Source organism: Amia ocellicauda, chromosome 16 (assembly GCF_036373705.1).
Source record: "Amia ocellicauda isolate fAmiCal2 chromosome 16, fAmiCal2.hap1, whole genome shotgun sequence".
Classification (NCBI taxonomy): Eukaryota; Metazoa; Chordata; class Actinopteri; order Amiiformes; family Amiidae; genus Amia; species Amia ocellicauda.
The window spans coordinates 9,460,589-9,486,138 of record NC_089865.1 but is presented as its reverse complement, the minus strand read 5'-3'; the positions used below and the strand labels follow the sequence as shown (position 1 = coordinate 9,486,138).

Below are 25,550 nucleotides of genomic sequence, written 5' to 3'. Positions count from 1 at the left end.
TACAAAGTTGTATCAATTACTTATGTAAAACTGCATCAACATGTCAGTCTTCCATTACTTACATCTAGGTATTCGTCCAGAGATAGTTTGGTGAATTCGTACTGCAGGTGGACTCGGAAGTTCATGTCTTCCACTGAATGGACCACGATGTTAATGAACTGCATACAGGCCACCTGAGGAGCAAACAAATTACATCTCAACACCTCTTCTCTGCAATACTGACAACACTGAAATACCACCATTATATTCTAAATTGGGATATTTCACTTGGATTTTACATCTTACAGCAGCATGAAACAGACCCAAAAATAGTTTTTTCCTTATTTAAAATGAAATGTTTTAAATCCCTTCTCCCACATAAATATTAGTCTAAACCTTCCACATTTATAGTTCTCACAAAACTCCTAATCAGCACATAATCCAGTTGGGAATCACCATTATGAGAAATACTAGTATTTCAATATTTCATGTTTAGTCTTATATTCTTGTGAAATACCTGGATATCCCCTCACAGTTTAATTACAAATTTCACATACAAGCACTATGCAAAGTCAGAAACTTTGCTACGCTTTTCCCCCTGAAGACTTAATACAAAAATTGAAACGACCATTTTAATACTCTACTGTATTAGAAAGATTATTAAATAGAGACTCCATCTAAAACATGCTTTTATTTATTTTTTCATGGAAACAAATGTATATCAAATGCAAACAAGTGTTACATTTCAAAACTACAGCCACCCACCATTACTAGGGGAAAAAGTAAAAAATACACTTTTGAGAAAAAAGACTGAATTGAAGTATAAATATGGAATATGGTAATCTACAGAATGCAGAGGTAATTTATGTAAATGTACCATAAAATCAATATTGTTGTCTTCATTTTTGAAATGCTCCATCAATTTTTCAAACCTCTGTGTCTCAGCGCAAACCTATAACAGAAAAAAAGATCAATAATGTAATTTCACAACTGAACACATCGAAGGAACCATTGGGAGAATGTGGCATTAAGTAACTGTAGCAAAGGCACAACAGAAGGCATATTTGGCAGTCCAAAGTCAATCCAAAACTTTTTCAATCCAATCTACTACAGTGGATATGTGGATTGGAGCTAATTGAACACTGGAATTGTTGTTGGTTGCCATATTGCAAATAAGATAAATCAATAACACTGTTAAGCCTTTCTAGTCCCAAAGTCACTGTGGGGAATAGTGTATAGTCTTTTTATGTCATTTTTCAAGGACTTTCCTTTACAGTGTTTTGCTCCAATATGCACAACAGATCAAATCATCCACAGTGATGTGTTCAAATAAATCGATCAATAAAGTTACTCCCATGAAGAAAAATCAGTTAGAAACCCAGTATGTCTATATTTACACAGATGTGTTTTGCGAGTGTGTGTGCTTGTTGTTGATAAAGAATCACAAAGAACCTTATTAAATGGTACGTTCAACAATCCAATCACTATATATAAAAATGTACACAAAAAAGCGGTTTCCATGTCATATATTATCATTATTCACTGATAAACAGGCATAACTGTTTCTTTGAAACCTCCATAGCATAAGCTTGGCAAATCTACTTGACCCATTTTCCTCTAGTGTGATTAACATATAAACTGTGGTAAGCAGAGATGAAGGCATTGCCTCTGAAAAGACACGATGTGGGCACCATGCTTAAAAACACTATGACTGCAAGGGACAAACAACTAAAAGAAGACAATGAAGCATCTTTCATCTACAGAAAAACACTGCTGCATTACCAGGCAGGTTGCACAATGCCCATTGACCCTAAAGTCTGCAAAACAAATAGTCCTTTTAAAGATAAATGAACAGTGGCTTTTATGCTGTGGCGATGGAAGGCAGTGGCTGATTCGTACAATCCTCTATTGTTTTGAAATCATAGTAAAATAAAATAAAAACTACCAGATACCACAGAGCATTAAAGCATGATTACAACAATGTAATTATTTGTAGGCTATACATGTGTTCAATTAATGGAATAACTTAATGTAATGCAGTTCTCCGTTCTCAAAAACAAAGCAGGATTTATAAATAGTAATACGTCTTCTTTCATTCCTATAATTTTTCAATTAGTCCATAGCCTTTGATCTACACATGTTCAATTAAAGATTTTTTACAGTGACATTTCATCCTTTCAGAAACAAAAATGTATTTCTGTATTCTTTGCAATTATAATGTGAATTATGGACATATATTCAGGAAACCCTATTTCTATAGTAAATTAAGTTATATATTACTGTGAATATCAAAATAAAGCATAAAGTAACAAGTTTGTAGTTTCCTTTTCACAAAATACTGATTCACATTACTTCCAAGAAAGGAAATCTACTTTGATACTTAGAGCTTTCAAGAAAAGTATTTCTGTCCTAAACTTCATCCAGCTCAGCTATGAATTCATGTGAGAACAAAAACTACTTTCCATAATGTGTTATATCAGACATGGAGAAATAATACAGTTTTAAAGATTTAATCCAATATTTTGTAAATATGGCATTAACTTAGTCTTCTGTCATGGAGTCCTATTAAGTATTACAGATTTGTGAAGCACATTTTCCAAAATGCCTATTGCTTTATATGTAATGGAAATCTGAAAAGTATAAATAAAATGGGTAAAGACTTAGCAAAGTAAATCTACAATGTTCATATGTTTTCAAAAGATATACTACCATTGCAAAAACTGTATGGTAAAGGTAATGATAGACTATCCCTGCTAATAACCATTCACATGTAAAATTCAAATTCTAGAATAATGTAACATTCATGTTATCAATCTATATTCTTATTAATCAAGATTTATGATTCATTTTTCAGAAAGGAATCGCTTGTACCTCTTTGAAGTTATCGAAAGCTGATAAAATGATTTCATGTCCTCCTCTGACAAGACAAACAGCGGCTAGCAGCTCCAAAACAAGAGCTTTGGTTCTGCAAAGGGAACAGAAAATCAATACTGACATCATGAGGAATGAGTCAAAACCCAATACACGATGAAGCATTAACAGAGCATTCTGTTTTCGTGAGCTTACCAGGCTGTATTATTAATCATTTTATTAAAGCTTATGTCACTTTTCTTGCATTGTCCTATTTAGACTCTTAAAACAATGAGAATCCAAACTTGCTTTTTAACTGGCCATGTTTTTGATTTGCTCACTCTAAAGTGCAGATGTCTTCAGTGCTACTTGCCAATCTATTCCAACCCGACAGAAAATGGCATTAAAGACGTGGGCAAACTGCACTTTCTTTAATGGGCGTTTAAGAGCAAGTAGCTAAAGTGCCAGTCATTTGTTTACAGCTACTTCAACAACAATGCCTTGACATTAAACATGCCTAGTTCTAAAAACATTAAAGGTTTGAGGAATAATAGTTATATCCATAATTTAGTTACTTTAATAATGCATTCTATAATTTTTTTTTTTTTTTTAATACAATTTTTAACTCACCTGGGATTCTTATTGTTCAGACTTAGTGCAATTTCATTTACAGCATGTGGGTGAGACATAACCATGTTAAAGCCATACTGAAAAAGAAAGCAATGCATTGCAGTGAACATACAGAAAGTGTCACAACACTTTAAAATAAAAATACCAAGCCTATGAGCCATAATATAATATTTTTTATTTTTTTATTAACTACGTGCCATTATCAGAAAACACTTCACAGTAACACACTGGGAGAGATGAGACCGTAAAGGTAATGGGAAGGCATTCACTACACTCTTACACAGAAAAAACTAAATATGATTTGTCTGTGTCTGTTAGGAATGACAAAGTACTTCTCTTACCTGGTAGTTCATGATCGCTCGTAAGCACATGATGCAAACATGAACGTCATCTTTCTTACTGACCAATCGGGAGTTTTTCAGTGTTCTCCTGCTTGGTAATGTGTTATACCTAGAATGAACAGATACATAAATAAATAACTACATACCTAAAGTACATATATATAGGGACAAAGTTCTAGTAGAAAACCTTAAGATAAACTCATCTTAAGTGGGGGGGGTTGCAAAAACAATCATGGGGCATCTGGTATGTTTCCAAAAAAGTGAAAATAACAGAACGCACCCAGTCAGCAAAATTCTGTTAAGACATGCACAGTACAAACAAACTTTCACAATTAAAAAACTAAAATGAAAGAATATCTTGCAGTCAGAATTGTGCAACACCCATTTTTAGTTTATGTTTGTAGATTTCCAAGGCCATAAAGCTACCCTAACTTGAGAAAGAACCCATACTAAACTTAATTTTAAACTAAATCCCGCATATAAGAGAAATAAAGACAATGTTTAAACTGTTCCATAATTATTTCACCACTGTGCATTTTTCAAAACCTAATTACTAACAAAAATATATTGTGTAGAACTATTTTAAAGCATAATCATGCTTGATTCAGATGTATAGAGGCTGGCCATAAAACTGAAAAAAAAAAAAAAATGAACCTTTATCCCATCACACACCGGTAATATATCAGTTTAATTTGGTTAACTCAATTCAGTCACACCGTGATGTCATTTACATCTCATACACAAGACTAATTTGCATGCATAGTGGTGTTCAGTAAAGCTTTTGGGAGAAAAGGAGAAAAAAAAGAAAATCAGGCTTTTTTTTCAACTGAAACCTCCTCATGGTGAAAGAAAAGCACAAAACTGCCGCAGTGCAATCCTACACACCCAAGAAAAACACTTGAACGGTTTATTTTAAACATGACAGCAAACCTCTATTACTGAATATGTCCCTCAGACCCCAGGCACATAAAACAAGGTTCATAATAGCAGTTCTGCCAACAGGCATAATACTCACATGCCTGCCATCCAAACCAATCAACATTTCCCAGATGTAGAATCCATAAACTCCACAATGTCACAGTAGGGCTTTACCTGCAGATCCACTTACTATTGTCCCCAAAGACAGGGGGGAGGTAGGTCTGCTTTCCGTCACCCCCTATTCTCCTCATCACACTGGGTACCGATACTAAAAGAAACTATGTAATTCAAGTAACAAACAATGTGACATCTGCCTTCATAAGTATTAAAGTGTTTATCTGTGTCAAAATATCAAACTCAGATGTAGAATACAAATGGCACAGACGTCAAGATGTTTATTACAAGACTTACAGAAGTTTCTTTTAGCAGAGTAAGGATTTTTATGTATATTAGAAGTTTAAGATTTCTCTATAAATCATCAGATGGGTGTGTTTTGACTGAAATAGTTGGTATTCACAAAATAAGAACTCTTGAACACAACTGAGTTCCTTTAAAGCAAATCCATTTCTAACTCCACTTAAAATATTATAAAGGAGATTTAGAAGCGGTTGACAGATTCTCAGAAAGTAACATTTGTCTCAATTCTCAGTAAAGCTCTTTGAGGGAGTATTTCAGACACAAATTGAGGAGTTCATTCCCAGGTACCCATGACCCAAACAGCTGCCCAGTAAAGCTCAGATATCTGTGACGTTGCAGCTGGAATGTGCGCGCGCTTCATATTTGCCAACAGGATCTTGCAAAATCCTGATGAACATGAACGAATGTGTCGAGTGACTGAACGAATGGGAATGTACTATTATAACCATGTAATTTAAATTTTAAACTAGTTTCCCTGCAAGTTTTATGGGAAAAAGACTTGCACCACGAAAAGACATTTAAAGCATATATTGAGCATTTTATTTTCATCTCTCCTACAGCAGTATAAAGAAGTAAGCCACATTGATTAAGAATAGCCAATAATTTCTGAAGCCAAGTTTGAAGAAAAATCAATAATAAATTCGTAAATAAAAAAATGAGGTAATGAATACGCTCATAAAAAACTAAAAGCAAAAATAGGTACCTAGGAGTACGTCTAGATATCCAATTGAACCCCACGTTAAAATATGAACTGTGATAGTGTTAACAATACATATCCAGAAAGGAGCTATTATACAAGATCACAGTGTCCCAACTCCAGTTTTCATATCTTAAAAAGAAAAAAAGTTAAGCATCCTCTAATGTGTCAAGACATTGGTTCTTTGTGTGGGCTTTTTGTGCTTCCTGTACATAATGAGTCAAAGATTTATCAAGGTATGAACACCTTTAGAGTCATGAGGCGTATCACTTACAAATACACTGAAAGAGAACTTGCTAAAAAGCAAATTAGTTCTTGTAAGTGACAGAATTGGAACACTGCTTCAAACAAAAACAAATAAACATAATGTACCAAAATAATATCAACAGATTTAGACCACATATAAACAACGTGAAGGATCACTTAACAGAATAATAGACCGGGCAGGATGAACTACTAATTAACATATGAAACGCATTTCTTAATCATCCGATCAAATTCATATTAAGGAGTTATGAGTAATGTTAGGCCGCTTCATTCATATAGCCACAGGCTTGATCATTGGAGACGTGTAATGACAAGCTGAATGTTACAAAGCTTTGGAAATTAGGTTTTCAGGATACAAAGTCTGGGTGTGTGCGTCTTCAATACCTTAAGGCATACCTTTTTTGATATTTAGTCTCTATACGTTTTCTACGCTAGAACATTACAATGTAAATATACTAATGCACGACAGACACTACTGTACAATCATTTTCACACAAAACGTTAACGCTACTGAAATCCAGCAATGAAGAAAGAGACGTACCATCTGCACGTGCATTTCGATGGGCTGGATGTCCTAGGCAGTGAAGTTATAAGAAAATAAGGGACAATTCTTCATGAAATGATAGTAAACCTAGTACTAATTTAGTAAAAAAAAAAAAAAAGTGCCGTAATAGGGTGAGAAATCATACAGTACGACTTATTTCACATTGAAATACCAACTTTGAAGCTACTTTGAATACACTGGTGTCCTACAGGAGGTCACTGAATTTCTCTGTACTTTGGAAGCAAATAGATTCATGAGTAATAACAATAAACACGTTCTCGGGTAAGAGTGAAACAAACCTTAGTGACAAATAACGTCAATGTGGAAGTGATTCAGATTTTTGGTAAAAGAGAACCAAGTGTTTTCCTTAAAATGCTACACAACAACATACCTGAACAAATACAGTAGAAAACAGACAATCATCTTTCTGCTTGTGTCATTTTCATTGACTTAAAAACTCCAAGCAAATGAACTTGGTAGGCTACATCATTTACTTCACATCCAATGTACAGAGGGTTAAAATGATGGTCCTGTTAGAATCAGGCTTTTGAGGTTATAGATTGTCCTATTTAATGCAAAATCGCAGCAATTGCAAGAAAGGAATAAACAGGTAAGCAAAAAAAAAAAAAAAAGCATAAATGTCTAATCTTCTGTGAAGCAGCCCATTTCAATGCACAATGTGTGCTGCCTAGCGGCACCTAAAATATCAATCACAATAGCAATCTGAAAAAATGAATAACATCTAATCAGCTTCAACATTGTAGCAGGGAAAAGCAGGTTTAAAGGGCTTATGAAACTAAAGCTATTTCTGTGGCATGTAAACACACTGCAGCGAATGTATAACCTGCCTTCTGGTGAAGCTGGGTACACAGAAGGGAAAACTATGGAAAAATGCAGCAACAGATGTAATGGTTAGCAGCAGAACACTGAATAATACTTTTTCAGCTTTGCTTTAAATGTGTAAAACATCTATATACACTCACCTAAAGGATTATTAGGAACACCATACTAATACTGTGTTTGACCCCCTTTCGCCTTCAGAACTGCCTTAATTCTACGTGGCATTGATTCAACAAGGTGCTGAAAGCATTCTTTAGAAATGTTGGCCCATATTGATAGGATAGCATCTTGCAGTTGATGGAGATTTGTGGGATGCACATCCAAGGTACGAAGCTCCCGTTCCACCACATCCCAAAGATGCTCTATTGGGTTGAGATCTGGTGACTGTGGGGGCCAGTTTAGTACAGTGAACTCATTGTCATGTTCAAGAAACCAATTTGAAATGATTCGACCTTTGTGACATGGTGCATTATCCTGCTGGAAGTAGCCATCAGAGGATGGGTACATGGTGGTCATAAAGGGATGGACATGGTCAGAAACAATGCTCAGGTAGGCTGTGGCATTTAAACGATGCCCAATTGGCACTAAGGGGCCTAAAGTGTGCCAAGAAAACATCCCCCACACCATTACACCACCACCACCAGCCTGCACAGTGGTAACAAGGCATGATGGATCCATGTTCTCATTCTGTTTACGCCAAATTCTGACTCTACCATCTGAATGTCTCAACAGAGATCGAGACTCATCAGACCAGGCAACATTTTTCCAGTCTTCAACTGTCCAATTTTGGTGAGCTTGTGCAAATTGTAGCCTCTTTTTCCTATTTGTAGTGGAGATGAGTGGTACCCGGTGGGGTCTTCTGCTGTTGTAGCCCATCCGCCTCAAGGTTGTACATGTTGTGGCTTCACAATTGCTTTGCTGCATACCTCGGTTGTAACGAGTGGTTATTTCAGTCAAAGTTGCTCTTCTATCAGCTTGAATCAGTCGGCCCATTCTCCTCTGACCTCTAGCATCAACAAGGCATTTTCGCCCACAGGACTGCCGCATACTGGATGTTTTTCCCTTTTCACACCATTCTTTGTAAACCCTAGACATGGTTGTGCGTGAAAATCCCAGTAACTGAGCAGATTGTGAAATACTCAGACCGGCCCGTCTGGCACCAACAACCATGCCACGCTCAAAATTGCTTAAATCACCTTTCTTTCCCATTCAGACATTCAGTTTGGAGTTCAGGAGATTGTCTTGACCAGGACCACACCCCTAAATGCATTGAAGCAACTGCCATGTGATTGGTTGGTTAGATAATTGCATTAATGAGAAATTGAACAGGTGTTCCTAATAATCATTTAGGTGAGTGTATTCCATCACTAATGAGCTAATGCCATAAAAAAGTTATAGAATCACAAGGCATTTAGTTATACAAACTAGGTCTCCTCTGAAGGATACCTAAATACACAGAAAAAACAGATGTACAGGAAAATTAAAAACTATAGAAAGATCAACTAATGAAATGTGACTCAAAAATGTTGCAATATGAGGTACAGCAGAGGAATGTCTTAAATGAAGGTAGACAAGGCTTTATTGCCCCAATTGTCTTAAATACATTGTAATGGACATGTGTAAGGACTTCTAACTTAAGTTAAGTCTTTGTTATTGATTCAAACTGGAAAATGAGTTTTAATTGAAATGACAGGTTTGAAAAACAATACTGTAGAAATATGCAGAACTACAATTTGTACCAAAGATATTAACACTGGTAGTGCTATAATGCTAATGAAATGACCCAATTATTATATATATTAAAAGGATTCGGAGTGCCTTGATTTGTTTTTTTAAGGAAGAAATAAGATTAGTTGGCTATCAGAGGCAATGGAATAGACAAAATACACTTATGAGCATAAGGAAATGTCCACACTCTTAACCAATACAGAGAAAAAGAGGCAATCAGAAAGGTTTACTCCAGATCAGTCAATGCAAAGGAATGTATGGATAAAGTCCCTCTCCCCTACTTTCTAAAAAATGTATTCTAAGCCATTTAAAGAATTAAAAACCCCATGACTTCAAAGAGTTTCCTGAAGAATCATGTGCAATGCAGGGCCACCACATATATATTTAGAAGACAAGGAGGAAGTTTGTTGTGAGTCAGATGCCTACCGTAAGGTTGAGTGTCTGCCAGACCGGGAGATACTGTTGCCAACTGGGGATGGCAAGTTACTTCCCCTGTGCAAGTCCTCAATAGATCGACTCCAGGGCTTGGACTTATCCACAGAGTTCTCTACATTGTTCTCCAAGCTATCAAAATCAAACCTGAAGGGGGGGGGAAAATCCTGTTTAACTTTTGTAATCTAAAAGTTGAGCGTTTGTTTTCATTCCACATGCTCGGAAGAGAACGGGCACATTGACATTCACACAGTGTGTATTTAACATGCGACTCTGTGGGGGCGGAATGAAAAGAAAAACAAACTTCACTTATCACCAATAACTCTCCATCTATTTTCTACAAAGGAAAACACTACCATCCATTCATAAGAGTATATACACACACATACAGATACAGATAGACACACACACACATACATAAGCATATAGATACGTAACAGTAAAAACCGTTTCTGGTTAGTGTGTTTTATTACAGCAAAACGGAAATGAAGGATTTACTCCACATTCCCCAGGCGCAGGAGCACGGCTGGCGTATTGGAAATATCCCTGAGTGGAACACTAAACCTCACCGAAGGAATCTGGATTGTGTCCAAACCGGGAAGTAATTCCTTACGTCCATGTGCTTAAACGGCTCATTTCGAGTCTACATCTGCTAATAACTTAAAAACCTTAAAATCAAGCCTTTATATTCATTGAAATTAGATAATGTTGACCTTTGTTAAAAGAAGGGGAGGCTGTTGAAGGAAGAATGAGTATTCATGTCACATAGGGTAAGGGTTAAAAACAAAAGAGAGGATCCCAGTGCAGACACAAAATAGATGGTTTAATGTAGGGCAGCAGGTGAAACATCAGTCCAGACATTTGGTTTTTAGTCAAAAGCACATAATTTGACTTTCATAACTTTACTATGAATGCATTACACAAATAAAACAGACACATATATAAATAGTGTCTGGATATAATGTCTGCACATTACAAAAATACACAAATAAAATACTAGCCTTTATCTGGAAATAAGAGAAAATAAGAAAATAAGAGTGCTGTTGTTATCCAATACATCCGGCTGTGTCACTTGTTTGGAAAACAGAGAAATGTTGATAACTTACGTGACGGCATACTGTGCAAAAGAGAGATATTCTACCAGAACATCAAGGCCTTTGTTTTCTTCATTTAAGAACTCTCGGACCCACCTGGTAGGAGGAATTTGAAATCAATCAATCACAAAAAAAGAATATGCAGCAATTAAAACATTCTGCTTCATAATTTAACAGTGTTTCTAAACAGAGTTAACACCCATAGTTAAAATGCACATATTCAAGATATCACTGCAATACACTGTAAGTCAGGAAAACAGAATACATTTTAAAATATCTTAAAAATATTGAAATGTGTATTGCAGTAATATCTTGAATATGTGCATTTTAATTAAAGGTGTCCTTCTGAAAAAATGTCACGTAATCAACTATCTATTTATAAAAACAATATATTCTTTTGAACATATACTGTATTAAGTTAGAATACATGATGTCTTTATGCATACACTGTTCTAAAGGTTTCAGAACTTCAGCATACATCAGTGGGAAAGTAAAAAAGTTATTACAAAAAATTAAATAAAAAATACAGGTAAACCCGGAGCTTTCCTCTCACATGAAGTGGAGAAAATAACTCAAGATGTGAATTGGAGAAACCTTTTCTATCATCAGAGAGAGACAGTAGGTTGCAGACTGAACCTATCAGTGACTAAACCTGATTAAAATCCAATTGTATAAATAGAATTACCGCATGCGTAATAATTAACATATGCCTGAGATTATTTCTTACCATTGTTGTTGTGTGTGATGTGTTGAAAACTACTTATGTGGCAATGACCAGGATATCAGCCTTTACTGCTGGTCAGCATACTTCAGGCAGCAAATGTGATCAAAGCCATTGTTTTAAGCCCTCAACCAAATACATGGCCTAAAACACACAACCTTTATACTGTGTGTGCTGAAAGAATTAACCCAAAGACAATAGCTATATACATCTCCAAGATACTATAATGAAATTATCCCCCAGAAATATGTATAATCTAATGATTGCTTTATAAACATAATTAACAACTTTAAACTATTAATAATATAAAGAATATAAAAGTAAATTGTCCACTACAGTGCCTTAAAAAGATTCAATGCCAAATGAAAAACTGTGAAAAGAAGATACAAAAATGATACAGTCAAAACAATTTAAGAAATATCTTTTGAGTCACCTCAGTAAGGTAAATATTTTAAGCCTGATTTAAAGATTGGAAAAAAGCTGTCTGGGGATAGTGAATTTGTTCTATATGCAGTTACTTAAATCCTTGCTTGCAGGGCCGAATACTGATCAACAGATACAGAACATTTGAAATGCAAATTGCTACACCTGTGTGAAAGCTTTCTGCTCAAAACCACTGTAACATCTGTAAGGGCTGTGACTGATAATTGTTGTTAACAGAAGTGGAAAACACAGATGAGATAAGACAGGACCATCTCCAACTTGCCTTAATGCAATCTGATCTACATGAATTTGCCTCAGATTTAATCATTTATGTCAGAACTAGAAAGGCAGTTTGAATCAGATACCCACCTGTACCCTCTCAACAGCAAGATTTGGTTTAAACACACATGCATGATCTTATTAAATCAACGAAGCTCCAGAAAGTATAGTAGACCTCATAGCGGAGATTTCTGAAGCTTTTAAAACACATAATGTACGAAAAACAGCTTCAATAAATTGTTAAAAGCTGTTCAGCCTTAAATAACACTGCAACAGCTTAAAAGAAAAGTACGTTTCACAGCTTCTGATACTTCAAAGAGCACTGAGCACTTCATTGATGCTAGTGGCAGTTCCATCTGATACATCAATACAGCTCATTAAGTAATGCATCAGGGGATGGTGTTCAGATGCACTGTTGGGTTGCTTACCTAACACGTTGGCTAGTGCTGATCTAATTTAAACAAATTTAAACCCAAAAGGAAGTGGTGCATTTCATTAGTTGTTTATCTCTTTATTGCCTCTTTTTTTATTTGGCTGGAAATTATGCAGAGCTTTAATAAACAAGAGGGATTTATGCATAACAAAATGACAACCCAATTTCTTGTTTAGAAATCCTTATGGAGTATGATTTATCACCTGCGGTTCTTCCAAAATCTCCCTATGCAGAATTGTAATTTCTGGAGGGAGGGAGCGATGTAATTGTAATTGCTTACTCTTACATCATTTACTGCTCTATAATGATCATAAATAAAGCTGAAATCACCAGACAAGATTGTTTAAATCTTTGCTCTTCCCGTCAATACTGAGGACAATACAGCCAGCATATGCCAGGGGATTTTATTCCCATCTAAACCAATGCTTTTAAATCCCTTCATATCCTGTCCATCAAAGTTAATACAGAGATTCTCAAAAAAGCTATGGACCAATTAGGTGAAAAGTCACTTTGTTGCTTAGACCCCACGTTTTCCTCAAAGAAAACTCTTAGTATTTCTGCCAAATACAGAGCTTGAAAAACCTTCTTCCGCCCAACTCCATCATTCTACTGGATGAAGATTGTTTAAAATCACCAAACAAAAGACTCAATGAAGTAATCTCTAGGTCATGAGTTATGAAATAATGTTTGGATAAGGTCTGTTTTCAATAAAGCTATAAGGTAATGAGTATGTTCTTCTATATTTGATCCTTCTGCAAGTCTAACAGGACAGATTGAATATTGACATTTGTTTGCTTGTGTTGGTGTGCGCCTCCGTGCATGTTTTCCAGGCATTTTTTAAAAGTGATATGTAATTTGGCATTGGAAGCATCATTTTCATAATAGGGATGCTGAAATCCGATCTCCCCGCACGGCCTTCCTGTTTGTTATAAAGTAAGGAGTCGGCTGTGAAGTGTTGCTGCGAACGCCTCTGCTGCTTTCGGCTCTAGAATACATGACTATTATTATGTAATAATATAATACGGTATGGAATTTGTTGATACTTTTAACAGATTCCAAGAAGCTTGCAGCAAGTCTCAACTTGTCCTTTGAATATTGTACTTCATCGGTCTCAAAAGCATTTAAACACTTCAGTTTCTAACAGTTTGTAGGTATCTATGTGGAAAAAACAACTAAAACAGTTTTTTGCACCAGTTGCTCACACAGCATGATACATCTACTGTCCCATTGAACACCTCCCTGTCTGCTTTTGTGATCGAAACACTATAAATTAAAGGAAATTATTTATTGATACATCTGCATTCCACAGATTTTATGAAGGTTTTCACTGATTCTGAAGGCATTGAACACAGCAGTTAGGCAAGCAAAACTGATACCATTGTACAATAAAACAAGCACTGCATGGACTAATACACTAACAAATAATGGCAATGATTATTTGCGTTTAGCAGTGTGGAGAAGTGCTCTGGACTCTGGAGTGGAGGGTCATGGATTCAACCCCAGGTGCAGGATGCTGCTGCTGTACCCTTGAGCAAGGCACTTTACCTAGATTACTCCAGTAAAACCCAGCTGTATAAATGGGTAACTGTATATGAAAAAATGTGATATATTGTAACATTAGAAAGAAACCCTGGAAATAGACGTCTGCTAAAAAATAGAATTATTATTTAGCAAATTACATTCAACTGGAAATAGAATACGTCTTTAACTTCGCCTATTGCGAGGAGAAACAATATTTCCATTCATTTACAAACAAGGATATTGACATCTATTAGTTTGAATTCAAATGTCCACATACAGTGAGGGAAAAAAGTATTTGATCCCCTGCTGATTTCATACGTTTGCCCACTGAGAAAGAAATGATCAGTCTATAATTTTAATGGTAGGTGTATTTTAACAGTAAGAGACAGAATAACAACAAACAAATCCAGAAAAACGCATTTCAAAAAAGTTATAAATTGATTTGCATGTTAATGAGGGAAATAAGTATTTGATCCCCTATCAATCAGCAAGATTTCTGGCTCCCAGGTGTCTTTTAAACAGGTAACGAGCTCAGATTAGGAGCACTCTCTCAAAGGGAGTGCTCCTAATCTCAGCTCGTTACCTGTATAAAAGACACCTGTCCACAGAAGCAATCAATCAATCAGATTCCAAACTCTCCACCATGGCCAAAACCAAAGAGCTGTCCAAGGATGTCAGGGACAAGATTGTAGACCTACACAAGGCTGGAATGGGCTACAAGACCATCGCCAAACAGCTTGGTGAGAAGGTGACAACAGTTGGTGCGATTATTCGCAAATGGAAGAAACACAAAATAACTGTCAGTCTCCCTCGGTCTGGGGCTCCATGCAAGATCTCACCTCGTGGAGTTTCAATGATCATGAGAACGGTGAGGAATCAGCCCAGAACTACATGGGAGGATCTTGTTAATGATCTCAAGGCAGCTGGGACCATAGTCACCAAGAAAACAATTGGTAACACACTACGCCGTGAAGGACTGAAATCCTGCAGCGCCCGCAAGGTCCCCCTGCTCAAGAAAGCACATGTACAGGCCCGTCTGAAGTTTGCCAATGAACATCTGAATGAATCAGAGGAGAACTGGGTGAAAGTGTTGTGGTCAGATGAGACCAAAATCGAGCTCTTTGGCATCAACTCAACTTGCCGTGTTTGGAGGAGGAGGAATGACCCCAAGAACACCATCCCCACTGTCAAACATGGAGGTGGAAACATTATGCTTTGGGGGTGTTTTTCTGCTAAGGGGACAGGACAACTGCACCGCATCAAAGGGACGATGGACGGGGCCATGTACCGTCAAATCTTGGGTGAGAACCTCCTTCCCTCAGCCAGGGCATTGAAAATGGGTCGTGGATGGGTATTCCAGCATGACAATGACCCAAAACACACAGCCAAGGCAACAAAGGAGTGGCTCAAGATGAAGCACATTAAGGTCCTGGAGTGGCCTAGCCAGTCTCCAGACCTTAATCCCATAGAAAATCTGTGGAGGGAGCTGAAGGTTCGAGTTGCCAAACGTCAGCCTCGAAACCTTAATGACTTGGAGAGAATCTGCAAAGAGGAGTGGGACAAAATCCCTCCTGAGATGTGTGCAAACCTGGTGGCCAACTACAAGAAACGTCTGACCTCTGTGATTGCCAACAAGGACTTTGCCACCAAGTAATAAGTCAAAGGGGTCAAATACTTATTTCCCTCATTAACATGCAAATCAATGTATAACTTTTTTGAAATGCGTTTTTCTGGATTTTTTTGTTGTTATTCTGTCTCTCACTGTTAAAATACACCTAACATTAAAATTATAGACTGATCATTTCTTTGTCAGTGGGCAAACGTACAAAATCAACAGGGGATCAAATACTTTTTTCCCCCCCTGTACAGGTGACATGGAATATCTTTAAGGGCTTTAAAGGCATCTAGTGTGCAAAGTTTCAGCCCTGTGACATTAGTGTGTGCCGACATTTAGAGAGTGGTTATTTACTCACCCAATATGATTGGTTCTTAATGAAATTTCCAGTTCTCGGAGGACTTGAGTTGACTCTTGCACTCTTCTTCGGAATTTCTGGGAAAGTAATGAGAGAATACTTTTCTATTGCTATGGCAGATTATACATCTCAAAGTCATAAATCATTAACATGTCATTAATGAGATTTCTTTTGGTTTGGATTGTTAGCTGAATGTAATGGTCTAGTCAGTTTTTGAAATCATTTCCAACCAATTAGTGCTACACTCTGTCTTTTGGGAAATGTTCTTAATTTACATAAATGTATGTTTCAGATTATACTATCATAATCCATGTGTATATCTCATTTCAAGAAAGATATTTTAAAGGTTAACTAATTTGAGTCCATATATAGTGCAACCTCATTGGTCCACTTTTGTGTTTTATGTAGGTGTTGTTCTTATTTCCTTCTAAATTAAATCAGTTAACTGTGGGCTGTTTCAGGTTGTGACATTTAAAAAAATAAACCCATTAGTACGCCAAATCATCCTGCAACACTGTGTGTATTAATTACGTAACAGTCTGGCGGGGAGGTAGTTCTGTTTGTGTGCTTTGCTTAGAAAGCACGAATCTAGACAAAGAAACAAACCACGGAATACAACTATTGAAATGCAGCAGAATTCTGAAATGTTGCAAAACAGAGAAGTATATTTAAAAGGTGATGGAAAAAATTACTATCACAGATCTTTTTAACACAGCTACACAATAGGAACTTTTTAAACTGATGAAAAACTATAACTAGACTTTTTTTTACTCAAACAGTGCATTTTTACTAAACACATTATTCAACCACATAGAAAGTACAATAAAAACATTATTCAGCTAAAAATGATTCGGTGACAGCTTTTCTGGGGGGGAATAGGAGGTGGTTGGATTAAAATACACAAAAAAAAAAAGTGAAAAATGAAGTACATTTTTATATAAACTATTTTTGGGCATGTATGAAGGTGAAAATCATGGTTTCTCTTTAAGGGAGAGTTGGTTTTTCTGGTCTTTTCTTACAAAGCATCTGTAGAGGTCATATGTTAGTATAGTTGCACATGTTGTGTCCCACATTACTCACAACTCTTCGCTAAGTACTAACAGCTGCCTTAAAGAGTGGTTTCAACAAGGGTCATCCTGAAAACAAATCAATAGCCAAGACATTCTTCGGGCCGTTTTGGAATGATCTTTTTCCTCCTCTTTTACTGATTGGCTCTCGAGGGCTAGAGGAATGCGCTAGCCTGCATATGTAAAAAGGAGGCAATGACCTAGAGCTATTTTGCAGAAGCACAAAGTGGCAATTGTCTGTGCGTAAAGAAAAGGGGGCTGAACAGGAATGTAAAACCATAACTCTCTCCCCCCTTTTCTCTCTACCGTGCACGCCACTGACCTCCATGAGGAACACGAATGCTTTTGTGGGGAAACTGTGCATTCGACATGAAGTGAAATCAAATTGGGACAACCTTCTCACCACGTTATAATGTCTACATTCACTTGACCCGTCCGTTTAAAAAAGAAAGACTAAACAGGAAAACACGGAATTACACATCTGCATAGTTCAGTGAAGTACTTCAGGAAACCGTCTCCTATGTGACTTAAGAAGCTCTTTTCAGACTAGCTATACAGTGAGAAGTGTTATATTATATTAGATAACCATTATATTGTGATCAATTTAACAAAGCCAATTAAAGGAGTCCCTTCAATTAAAAATGCCTCTATTACTGGTATGTATTACATCCTTGAATTTAGCAATGCGAGATGTTTTACACCCAGTTAGGCATGCCTGACCACTCTCCCCATTTCGTACAGATCCTCCCATTTTGGAATCCTGCCTTTCGCTCTCCTATTCACTTTTTATGTTCAACTGATAATGTGTATTTCAACCAATCTTCCCAAGAACTCGCTGGGAGGGTAATGCCATTGTTTCTGGTCACTTTTGGTTTTGTTTTCTTTCTTTCTGTTCTTCATCTGAGATTCAAAAATAATAATAATTCAGGAGTAAGTTTCTAGTGTGGTAAAAATATACAAACCTCTTTAATCCCACATATAAATTGAACTAAAAAAAGATTAAAGGATTAAAATTCCAAGGAAAAAAAAAAATAACAATGAAGATGCTGTTCACACAAACCATTATTAAAACTCGCAAAGTGGGCCGCATTTCTTAGATATTCTAGGTACAGCGCAGCATTCTGTCTGTTGCATATTCTTGCCACTCTTTCATAAAATACTCTATTATAACTTAAAACTGCTCCTGTGCTCACACAAAGTAGATCACAGTGGTAAAGCCTTTCATAGCTCTTTTGAGCAATAAGACATATCAAATAATAGACTTTCACCTGAAACATGCTCTACAGAAACTCTCTGGGTTTTAAGAGATGAAAGAAGGAGACTTAAAAAAAACTACACAGAATGAAAATAAATGGGAAATAATTATATTATGTAAAAATACTGCAAGGGGCGAATGTAATCTTTCATCCCCATTGGGCATTCCTGAAAGCAGGGCTCATTTTTAAAATACGGAAAAGTTATACAAGTTGCACAATGTTCCCTCTACATCTCATAGGCCATTAAAGGGTGCCCCATGAAACCGCAGAGCCAGCAGTTTCTGACAACATAAAACAATTTATGTTTTTTGGATGGATATCTGGGAGAGACAAGACACTACTTTAACAGCACTGCAGATGAAAGTACAGAAATACAAAATACAATCATTTATAGACCTCTATTAAGGCAATGAAATGTAATTTTCAGTGATGAATTCACATTCCAGCTTACTAGGCTAGTTGACTGGTAATCACACACATTTATTGCACTACAGAAAATACATTGTTCATATTAAGAAACCACTGGTATATTAAAATGTGGTTGATCTGATGGTACTGAAAAGCTTTGCTGTAAAGTGTTTAAAATAATAAATAATTTACAAACATTCATTTAATTCACATCTCAAATAACTTTATAAAGAAAATTAAAAATACAATACAAACATCTGCCATACCAAATCAACCTCTACAGACATTCAGAACTTTAAAGGTTAAATTTTACTTCTGTCTCGTGTTTAGTCTTACATGACTTTCATACTTTGGCAGCAGACTAAAAATAATGGTGTATTGTATATGTGAAAGGAAAATGTCTTAACTCCTGATAGGAAATCCTGTCCTCAAGGGGTTAAGGGAAGGAAGAGTCCACAGCTTTGAAAATGTAGCCTATGTGGAAATTAAATTGATAAGTCAAACAATAGGGGGCTTACCTTCCTGGTGACAGCTGGATCCAGATAACCCTTTAATTTCTGAATATATGTATGTGGAGGATTCTTCACCTGAAATCTTTCCTGAAAAACACAAACACACATTATGAAAAACTGTACCGTACCAGTAGTAAAGATTTGTTATGGTCTTTTCTAGTATAAGCTGCATTTATAGTACTTTTCAGAACCATAATTAGTTTCCTTTTTTATAATTTCAAAGGGAATTGCTAGCATCAAGAAATACAAATGATGAAGTGTAGTCAGCATTGGAGCTTTAAATATTACATCATAAGCACTGTGTATTAATTACATTGTAGACTGTGATACAAAGAAAAATTCTGTACAGTTAAAATTGCAAATAAACAGGCTATATTGCCCCTTAGTCGTTTCCTACAATATGAAAACAATTATTAAGGTCTCATATACAGTAATTATAGGCCTACAGTATGAAAACTCAGAGTGCAGTGTGTAATAATTCACCTCTGCTTCCTCACAGAAACACAACATTGCTTGGCTATCTATCTTGTCTTAATATCTAAAGTAAAAATAAAGACATAAATAACTGAAAAATAATCAATCCCAGGACATATTGCTGACAGATCAATTAAGCCAAATAAGACCGCAGAGCTATCAGTTTTCATTGCAGTGTATTAAACCTTCTGTTCACGGGGGCAATAACAGATGACCTGTCTCAAGAAATGTGATATGAAAAAAGGGAAGCAGATCTTCCTTGTTTCATTCTTGTTCATTCTGATTCCTTATATTAAAATAGTGTAATCAAGTTCAAATAAGACACTTAATGCCGTCTGTGGCAGAGAGCTAACAATCACCCATCATCGATTGCCGCTGATGTTACAATTATGCGCTCCATCAACCCCCGGATGCACTGCACATATAATCCTGATTTATAGTGGTTATAATCGCATGTCAGCCTCACTTTACTGCCCTGCAAACTTCACAGAGCAATGGCAGCAGTGGCAGCATGTTTTAGGGTCACGTTTCTAGCATGCCTCCATATTCATTTTAGTGTGTTTATGATGACTGGAAAAAAAAAAAAAAAAAAATCATATGAGCCAAACTACTGTATAATGCAGGAAACATCAGCTGTAACTATCACTATTAGTATGAACAGGCTTTCAAAAATATGTTCTCTCTCTTTTTAACAATTGGTTGTGGTCTCTGGGCTGTTCTTAATGATATTATTTTTAGTTGCTCACTGGCCGAACATGTCAGTTTCAATAGCAGGAAAGGACAATGGCAACAGGGAAGGAAGGAGAAAGAGAAACTGTGTCAGGACTTTCAGCGTTTTGTGACAGTTAAACAGAGCGTGCCAAAAAACATTGGTGCAACCAACAGCAGAAAATACTTCAGGGTAAAATAAAAGAATTGCAGAAGAAAATGGGGTTATCTAGTGATTAAATATAAATACATCACAGGCAGTTTGTAGTTTGTGACAGGTGTAAACCCTTTCATATGGTAAGCATATAGGCTACAGAAGATGCACTTAATTTTTGTGGCAGCTGTATTCATTTTAAGAAAGAATGAAGGGTTAAAAAAATGTTTGATTATATAACATCCTGCATCAAGAGAATACCATCATACAGCTTGTAGATAAAAGTGTTAAAGCTGAATATCTTCCTGGTAATTAAGAGCCATATTAGTGCCTGAGAAAATCCCACAGCTCCTTTGAGGCAATGCTGCAGTGCGGAAGAGGAGAGCGTTCAAAGAAGAAAAAAAATCCTCTTCTGGTTTTGATTTTTAATCATTATTAGCATTATTTTTTTATATAAGCACATAACGGATTGTCTTGTTCTGGCGTTGCTTTTGCTTTTTGTTTTAGAAGCGTGCAACTTAAAACAGCTTCCACACATTCCTATATAGAGTACTATACAAAGTCACTGAACAACTTTGCCATTCGTATTTTACCTGATTTACTAACAAACTTGCATTGTTTCAAGTCAATGCATACAGAAATTTAGGCAGCAGAAAATGTGCATTTAAAAGAGACCTATCTACAACGCCTGAATGCTAAACACTTTCATGCATAAGAGAACATTTCATCTGAACTACCTTCTCTCTCGAATACCTTTTATCTTTTAAGAGCATCTTTCATTTTATATTTTAATCATTGTCAATTCCTGAAAAATAATCAGCATTTTACCATTTCAAAACAATATTTCTGAACATAGGAAGATTTAAAAAGTGAACGTGTACCTGTCAACTATATACTGAGCTCCCATATTCACATCACAGTTGCTATAGCTACATAAGATGTTCCAGGCAGCTATTAATACAGTATGGAAAACATTTATTTCCGTCCCTTCTGAGATTTTGTAATCATGGAAGAAAACTAACCAATGCATTAGGCACATCAATTACTCCAATGAACACAACTCTGACAGTGTTATAAAAATAACAATGCAATATTCAACAGATTACGCCTGAGAAAGTAAAGGAAGTGGATCTCTCACAGTTATTTGGATGCATGCTTGCAGAACCAAGAGCATTTAATCTGTTTAAGCATTATGCATCAAACATGCCGTTTATTATGCTTTATTTTAATTGATGTCTGGTAGCATAGCTGTCCTTAAAACATGTCCCACACATTTATATTATTCTTGTATTAGAAAACTTCCTGTGGAACTGGCCTCAGAGACTCTGTAGAAGATTAAGGGCTGTTTTTATTCAGCCAATCATACAAGTCTCCCGAAATTTGATAGGGATAACAATATTGATCTGACCAGATCAAATTAAACTCGATACTTCAAACACTGAATCTAAATCGGATCTGCACAAAGCAATGTAAACATAAAATGGGATAGCATGAAGAAGCAACATATCTAATGCGGTAACTTGCATATTTTAGCATGCATGGCAATACCATTTATTTCTGTAAATGGCCACAATTTAATCACTCTCATTCCTGCTTACATAACGTGTACAGCCCACTCAGATTTACTTTTATTTCTTGTGTTAAATGATACAGAAACTGTCCTGGCACCGCTGCACAGTACTTTGACTGAATATAATATCAAAATCTTATAATACTGCAGCTATGGTAATGTGTGTTCATCTTCTTAAATAGTAATCTTTACACAAAGAGATTTCAAACTACTTTGCCAGTTCAAGGCATGCCCAGGGCAAACAATGCACTCCAGATCAATGTCTTCCAGTAAAGCTACTGAGCAAGAGTGAGCTATGGCTGTAATGCTGAGTCCAACACAGGTTTGCTTATTTTAGGAATAGTACCAAGACATGATGGCTTAGTAAGGCCCCCGGCTGCTGCAGAACTGCATTTCTGTGATATTGCTGGGATTTGAGAGGGTTTTCATTTAGATTGAGCTTTTAGTTTGTCTTGCATACACAAACAAATTACTTACCTGGTCACAAATAAGTTCCCATTTCTTTTCGTTGTCATACTGGCGCAATAGTCTTGCTTTATCTGGAGGAAGGTTCATGGAATTCTGAAAGAAATACATAAATATTTTATATCAACTTTCTACACGATGTCAAGAAACTGGCAATATACTAAGCAAGATTAATGGCATTAATCAAGCTGGAAATTAAAAAACACTAATTCGAGACTCAGGAATTCTCTAAATTACCATTGTGTAAAACTGCTGCAAACTTTTCAAATATTTTAAAGAAAAATTTGTAGAAAAATGTATATTCAACCATTTTAAAGTAATTGCATTATAATAAACTCTGGTGTTTTGTAGGGGTTTCATTTCTAAAATGTTCTACATTTTTGTTTTTTGTTCACATAAAAAAAAAAATGTATTTCAAACATTCAAACGTGCTTTGGAAAAAAAAAAGCATGTCAAAGATACTACCAAAATAAATTATTCTACAATCTTACACACACAGCTATATATGGCCATTACATATGATCACAGTGGTAATACTGCACTGCCTACAATTTTAGTATTGTCTTAATATTTTGCAAACCAATTTTTGTCTTTTTCATAAAAAAAAAGATAGACTAATTGAGCATGTAACTTTTCTAAAATGTAATTTATTGGTGCTGTAGGGAAAAAAGGAGAATATATATTTTAAAGTTAAATTCATCGGATGTTAGAATCCAGTCAGGCGATATCTGAATGTAGACAGCAATTATTCCTATCTTCCCTGCTGCTGCCAGGCTTGTTTCACATGGAAGCAAGCCCTTGCCCTTTAATAATGAATAACATCAAGCAAACTCTCTCAGCACTATATAATCCTTCACAATTCCCAAGGCAAAGTATGCAGAAGCGGCATTATAACCAAGTAGCATAGGGTTGTGTGTGCCACTTGCAGCACATAAGACATATGACTCTACTTGAAGCAAAAAAAAAATTCTTTGTACAGAAATGTTTTTGAGGATGTTGTTGCAGTTTGGTTTTAGTCTACCTCAGCCAAACTTTCAATTTGAATGTCAAATAAGCACTTCTGTATTGAAAATTTGATGGTTGGTAACTTAATAGTAATTACTATTTAGGCGTAGTAGCCTGTATAGTAGTGTTAGGAAGGAAATGTTTTTAGTAAAGAACAAACAATAACATACTGTAAACTAAAGCAAAGCAATTAAAATTTAAAATGCTGTATTTAATGTATTAACATTTTTGAGATTAAATCTTTGAAGTGCTCTGAACTACCATTAAAGATTACAATTATATTGGTCATTAAGTCAGTAGGTGGAATATTTTTTGCTTCTTAATAATCTTTTATCAGGTGTTCACAATAAGACAGACAAACTGCAATGATCACTAAGTCTTCCTAGTATTGATTCTGCCACACGGCCTGTAAAGCTGTCTTGGGCAATATTTATGCCGTGTATTTAGCTTAATGTACGATGATGAATGGATGTTTTGCAAGTTAACCAGACATCAGCTGGTTAAATTACATATAAAGACACAAACCAAAATCTCGTTTCCAATTTCACATCCCATTTCTTATTTCCCATTTGCCCTGCTTAAAAGAACATCTGCTTCATGTAACCTTTTCAACCCCCAAATATTTCAGTTGTCTAGTTTCGGCTTAAAACCCTTAAGTATACTCCACCCTTAAGTGCCTTAAAAACACAAACAATTAATGTTTAACCAACCCCTCCTCCAAAACACACACACTTGTTTTTGAAACAATTTACTTTTCTTTTTCAGTCTCATAAATTGCCTTTTCAGATTTGATTTGATTACTATAGACAACATATATAAACTCTAAACATAAATAGCAATATTTCAGCTTAATGTATTTTAAAATCACAATGCACCATTACCAAATACATTTTGATTGGATGACAAAAATGACACGGGATCATCCCTAGACACCTGCTTTCCAAACAACAAAGTCCAAGCTAACATGCTATAAAGCCAATTAATAAGGGCTTGAAGAGGAAGCTGGGCATTAATAAAACTGGCTTCTGTCCAAGAACTAGGCCTATAGTTGAGTTTACATTAGTGCAGTCTTTCTAAACAGAACAGACTGGTCACATAAGGCCAAGCAATATGAGGCTACCCACACTGCCCAAATCATTACCTCAGAAGCTTAAGTAATCTGGTAACGGAAAAAGTGAAAGGCGCCACAAAGAAAAAAGTCCTGCTAGAATGGGAAATGGGAAATAATTCTAGCTGTTGTACTGCTTTGAAACAAATATAACAAAAATAGCCTAAGCTTAGCAAAAGCAGAAGGTATTGTGCAAGTTGTGACCAGATGCATAAAATATTCAGTTTTATAGCACTATGATATCACAATAAAACAGTTACAGGTGTTATACCATTGTCAGATAGCTAGATCTCAATGTAATTTTAGTATTTAAAAGGCTGTTCGGTATTGCGTAATGCAACAGCTTTGGAGCACAGAAAACGGCACCAAACATGAGGAAGTCATGAAGTCAACTAAAAACATCTGCGTCTCAACAAAGGTATTGAATCATTTCTAAATAATCATCCAAAAGTGTGGTATGTTTTATAGAAGAAACAAAACATCTGCTTTCCTAATGTTATATGGGTTTATTTAAAGTTAAATTAAACTAAATGTGATTAGTAAATTAATTGCATAGCAATTATTTGCTCTACTGTAAATCACTAGTAAGGTGCTATAGTTTACACGAAGTTAAAGCCTTTCAAATGGCAGTTCATGGCTGAATCAGCACAGCGACTTTTGATTAGTCCTCATGATCTCAATGGCTTTTGGCCTACAATGCACACCCACTGTTCTTTCAGAAAATTGCATTAGCATT

The 25,550-nt window shown here is 35.9% G+C and overlaps 1 protein-coding gene across 7 annotated transcripts in view; it reads right to left on the bottom strand.

Annotated features, from left to right (window-relative positions):
* The window catches only part of fmnl2a (formin-like 2a), a 67,510-nt gene that overhangs the window by 13,285 nt on the left and 28,675 nt on the right, over window positions 1-25,550 (bottom strand). For all 7 annotated transcript variants that reach the window (XM_066687798.1, XM_066687802.1, XM_066687796.1 and 4 more), the window contains exons 2-11: window positions 22,714-22,797; window positions 19,337-19,417; window positions 16,088-16,164; window positions 10,750-10,833; window positions 9,638-9,790; window positions 3,801-3,909; window positions 3,460-3,536; window positions 2,851-2,944; window positions 857-931; window positions 63-173 (exon numbers count right to left, since the gene is read on the bottom strand). In XM_066687798.1, the coding sequence (XP_066543895.1) occupies window positions 63-173; window positions 857-931; window positions 2,851-2,944; window positions 3,460-3,536; window positions 3,801-3,909; window positions 9,638-9,790; window positions 10,750-10,833; window positions 16,088-16,164; window positions 19,337-19,417; window positions 22,714-22,797 (945 nt within the window). The remainder of the gene's footprint in view (window positions 1-62; window positions 174-856; window positions 932-2,850; window positions 2,945-3,459; window positions 3,537-3,800; window positions 3,910-9,637; window positions 9,791-10,749; window positions 10,834-16,087; window positions 16,165-19,336; window positions 19,418-22,713; window positions 22,798-25,550) is intronic.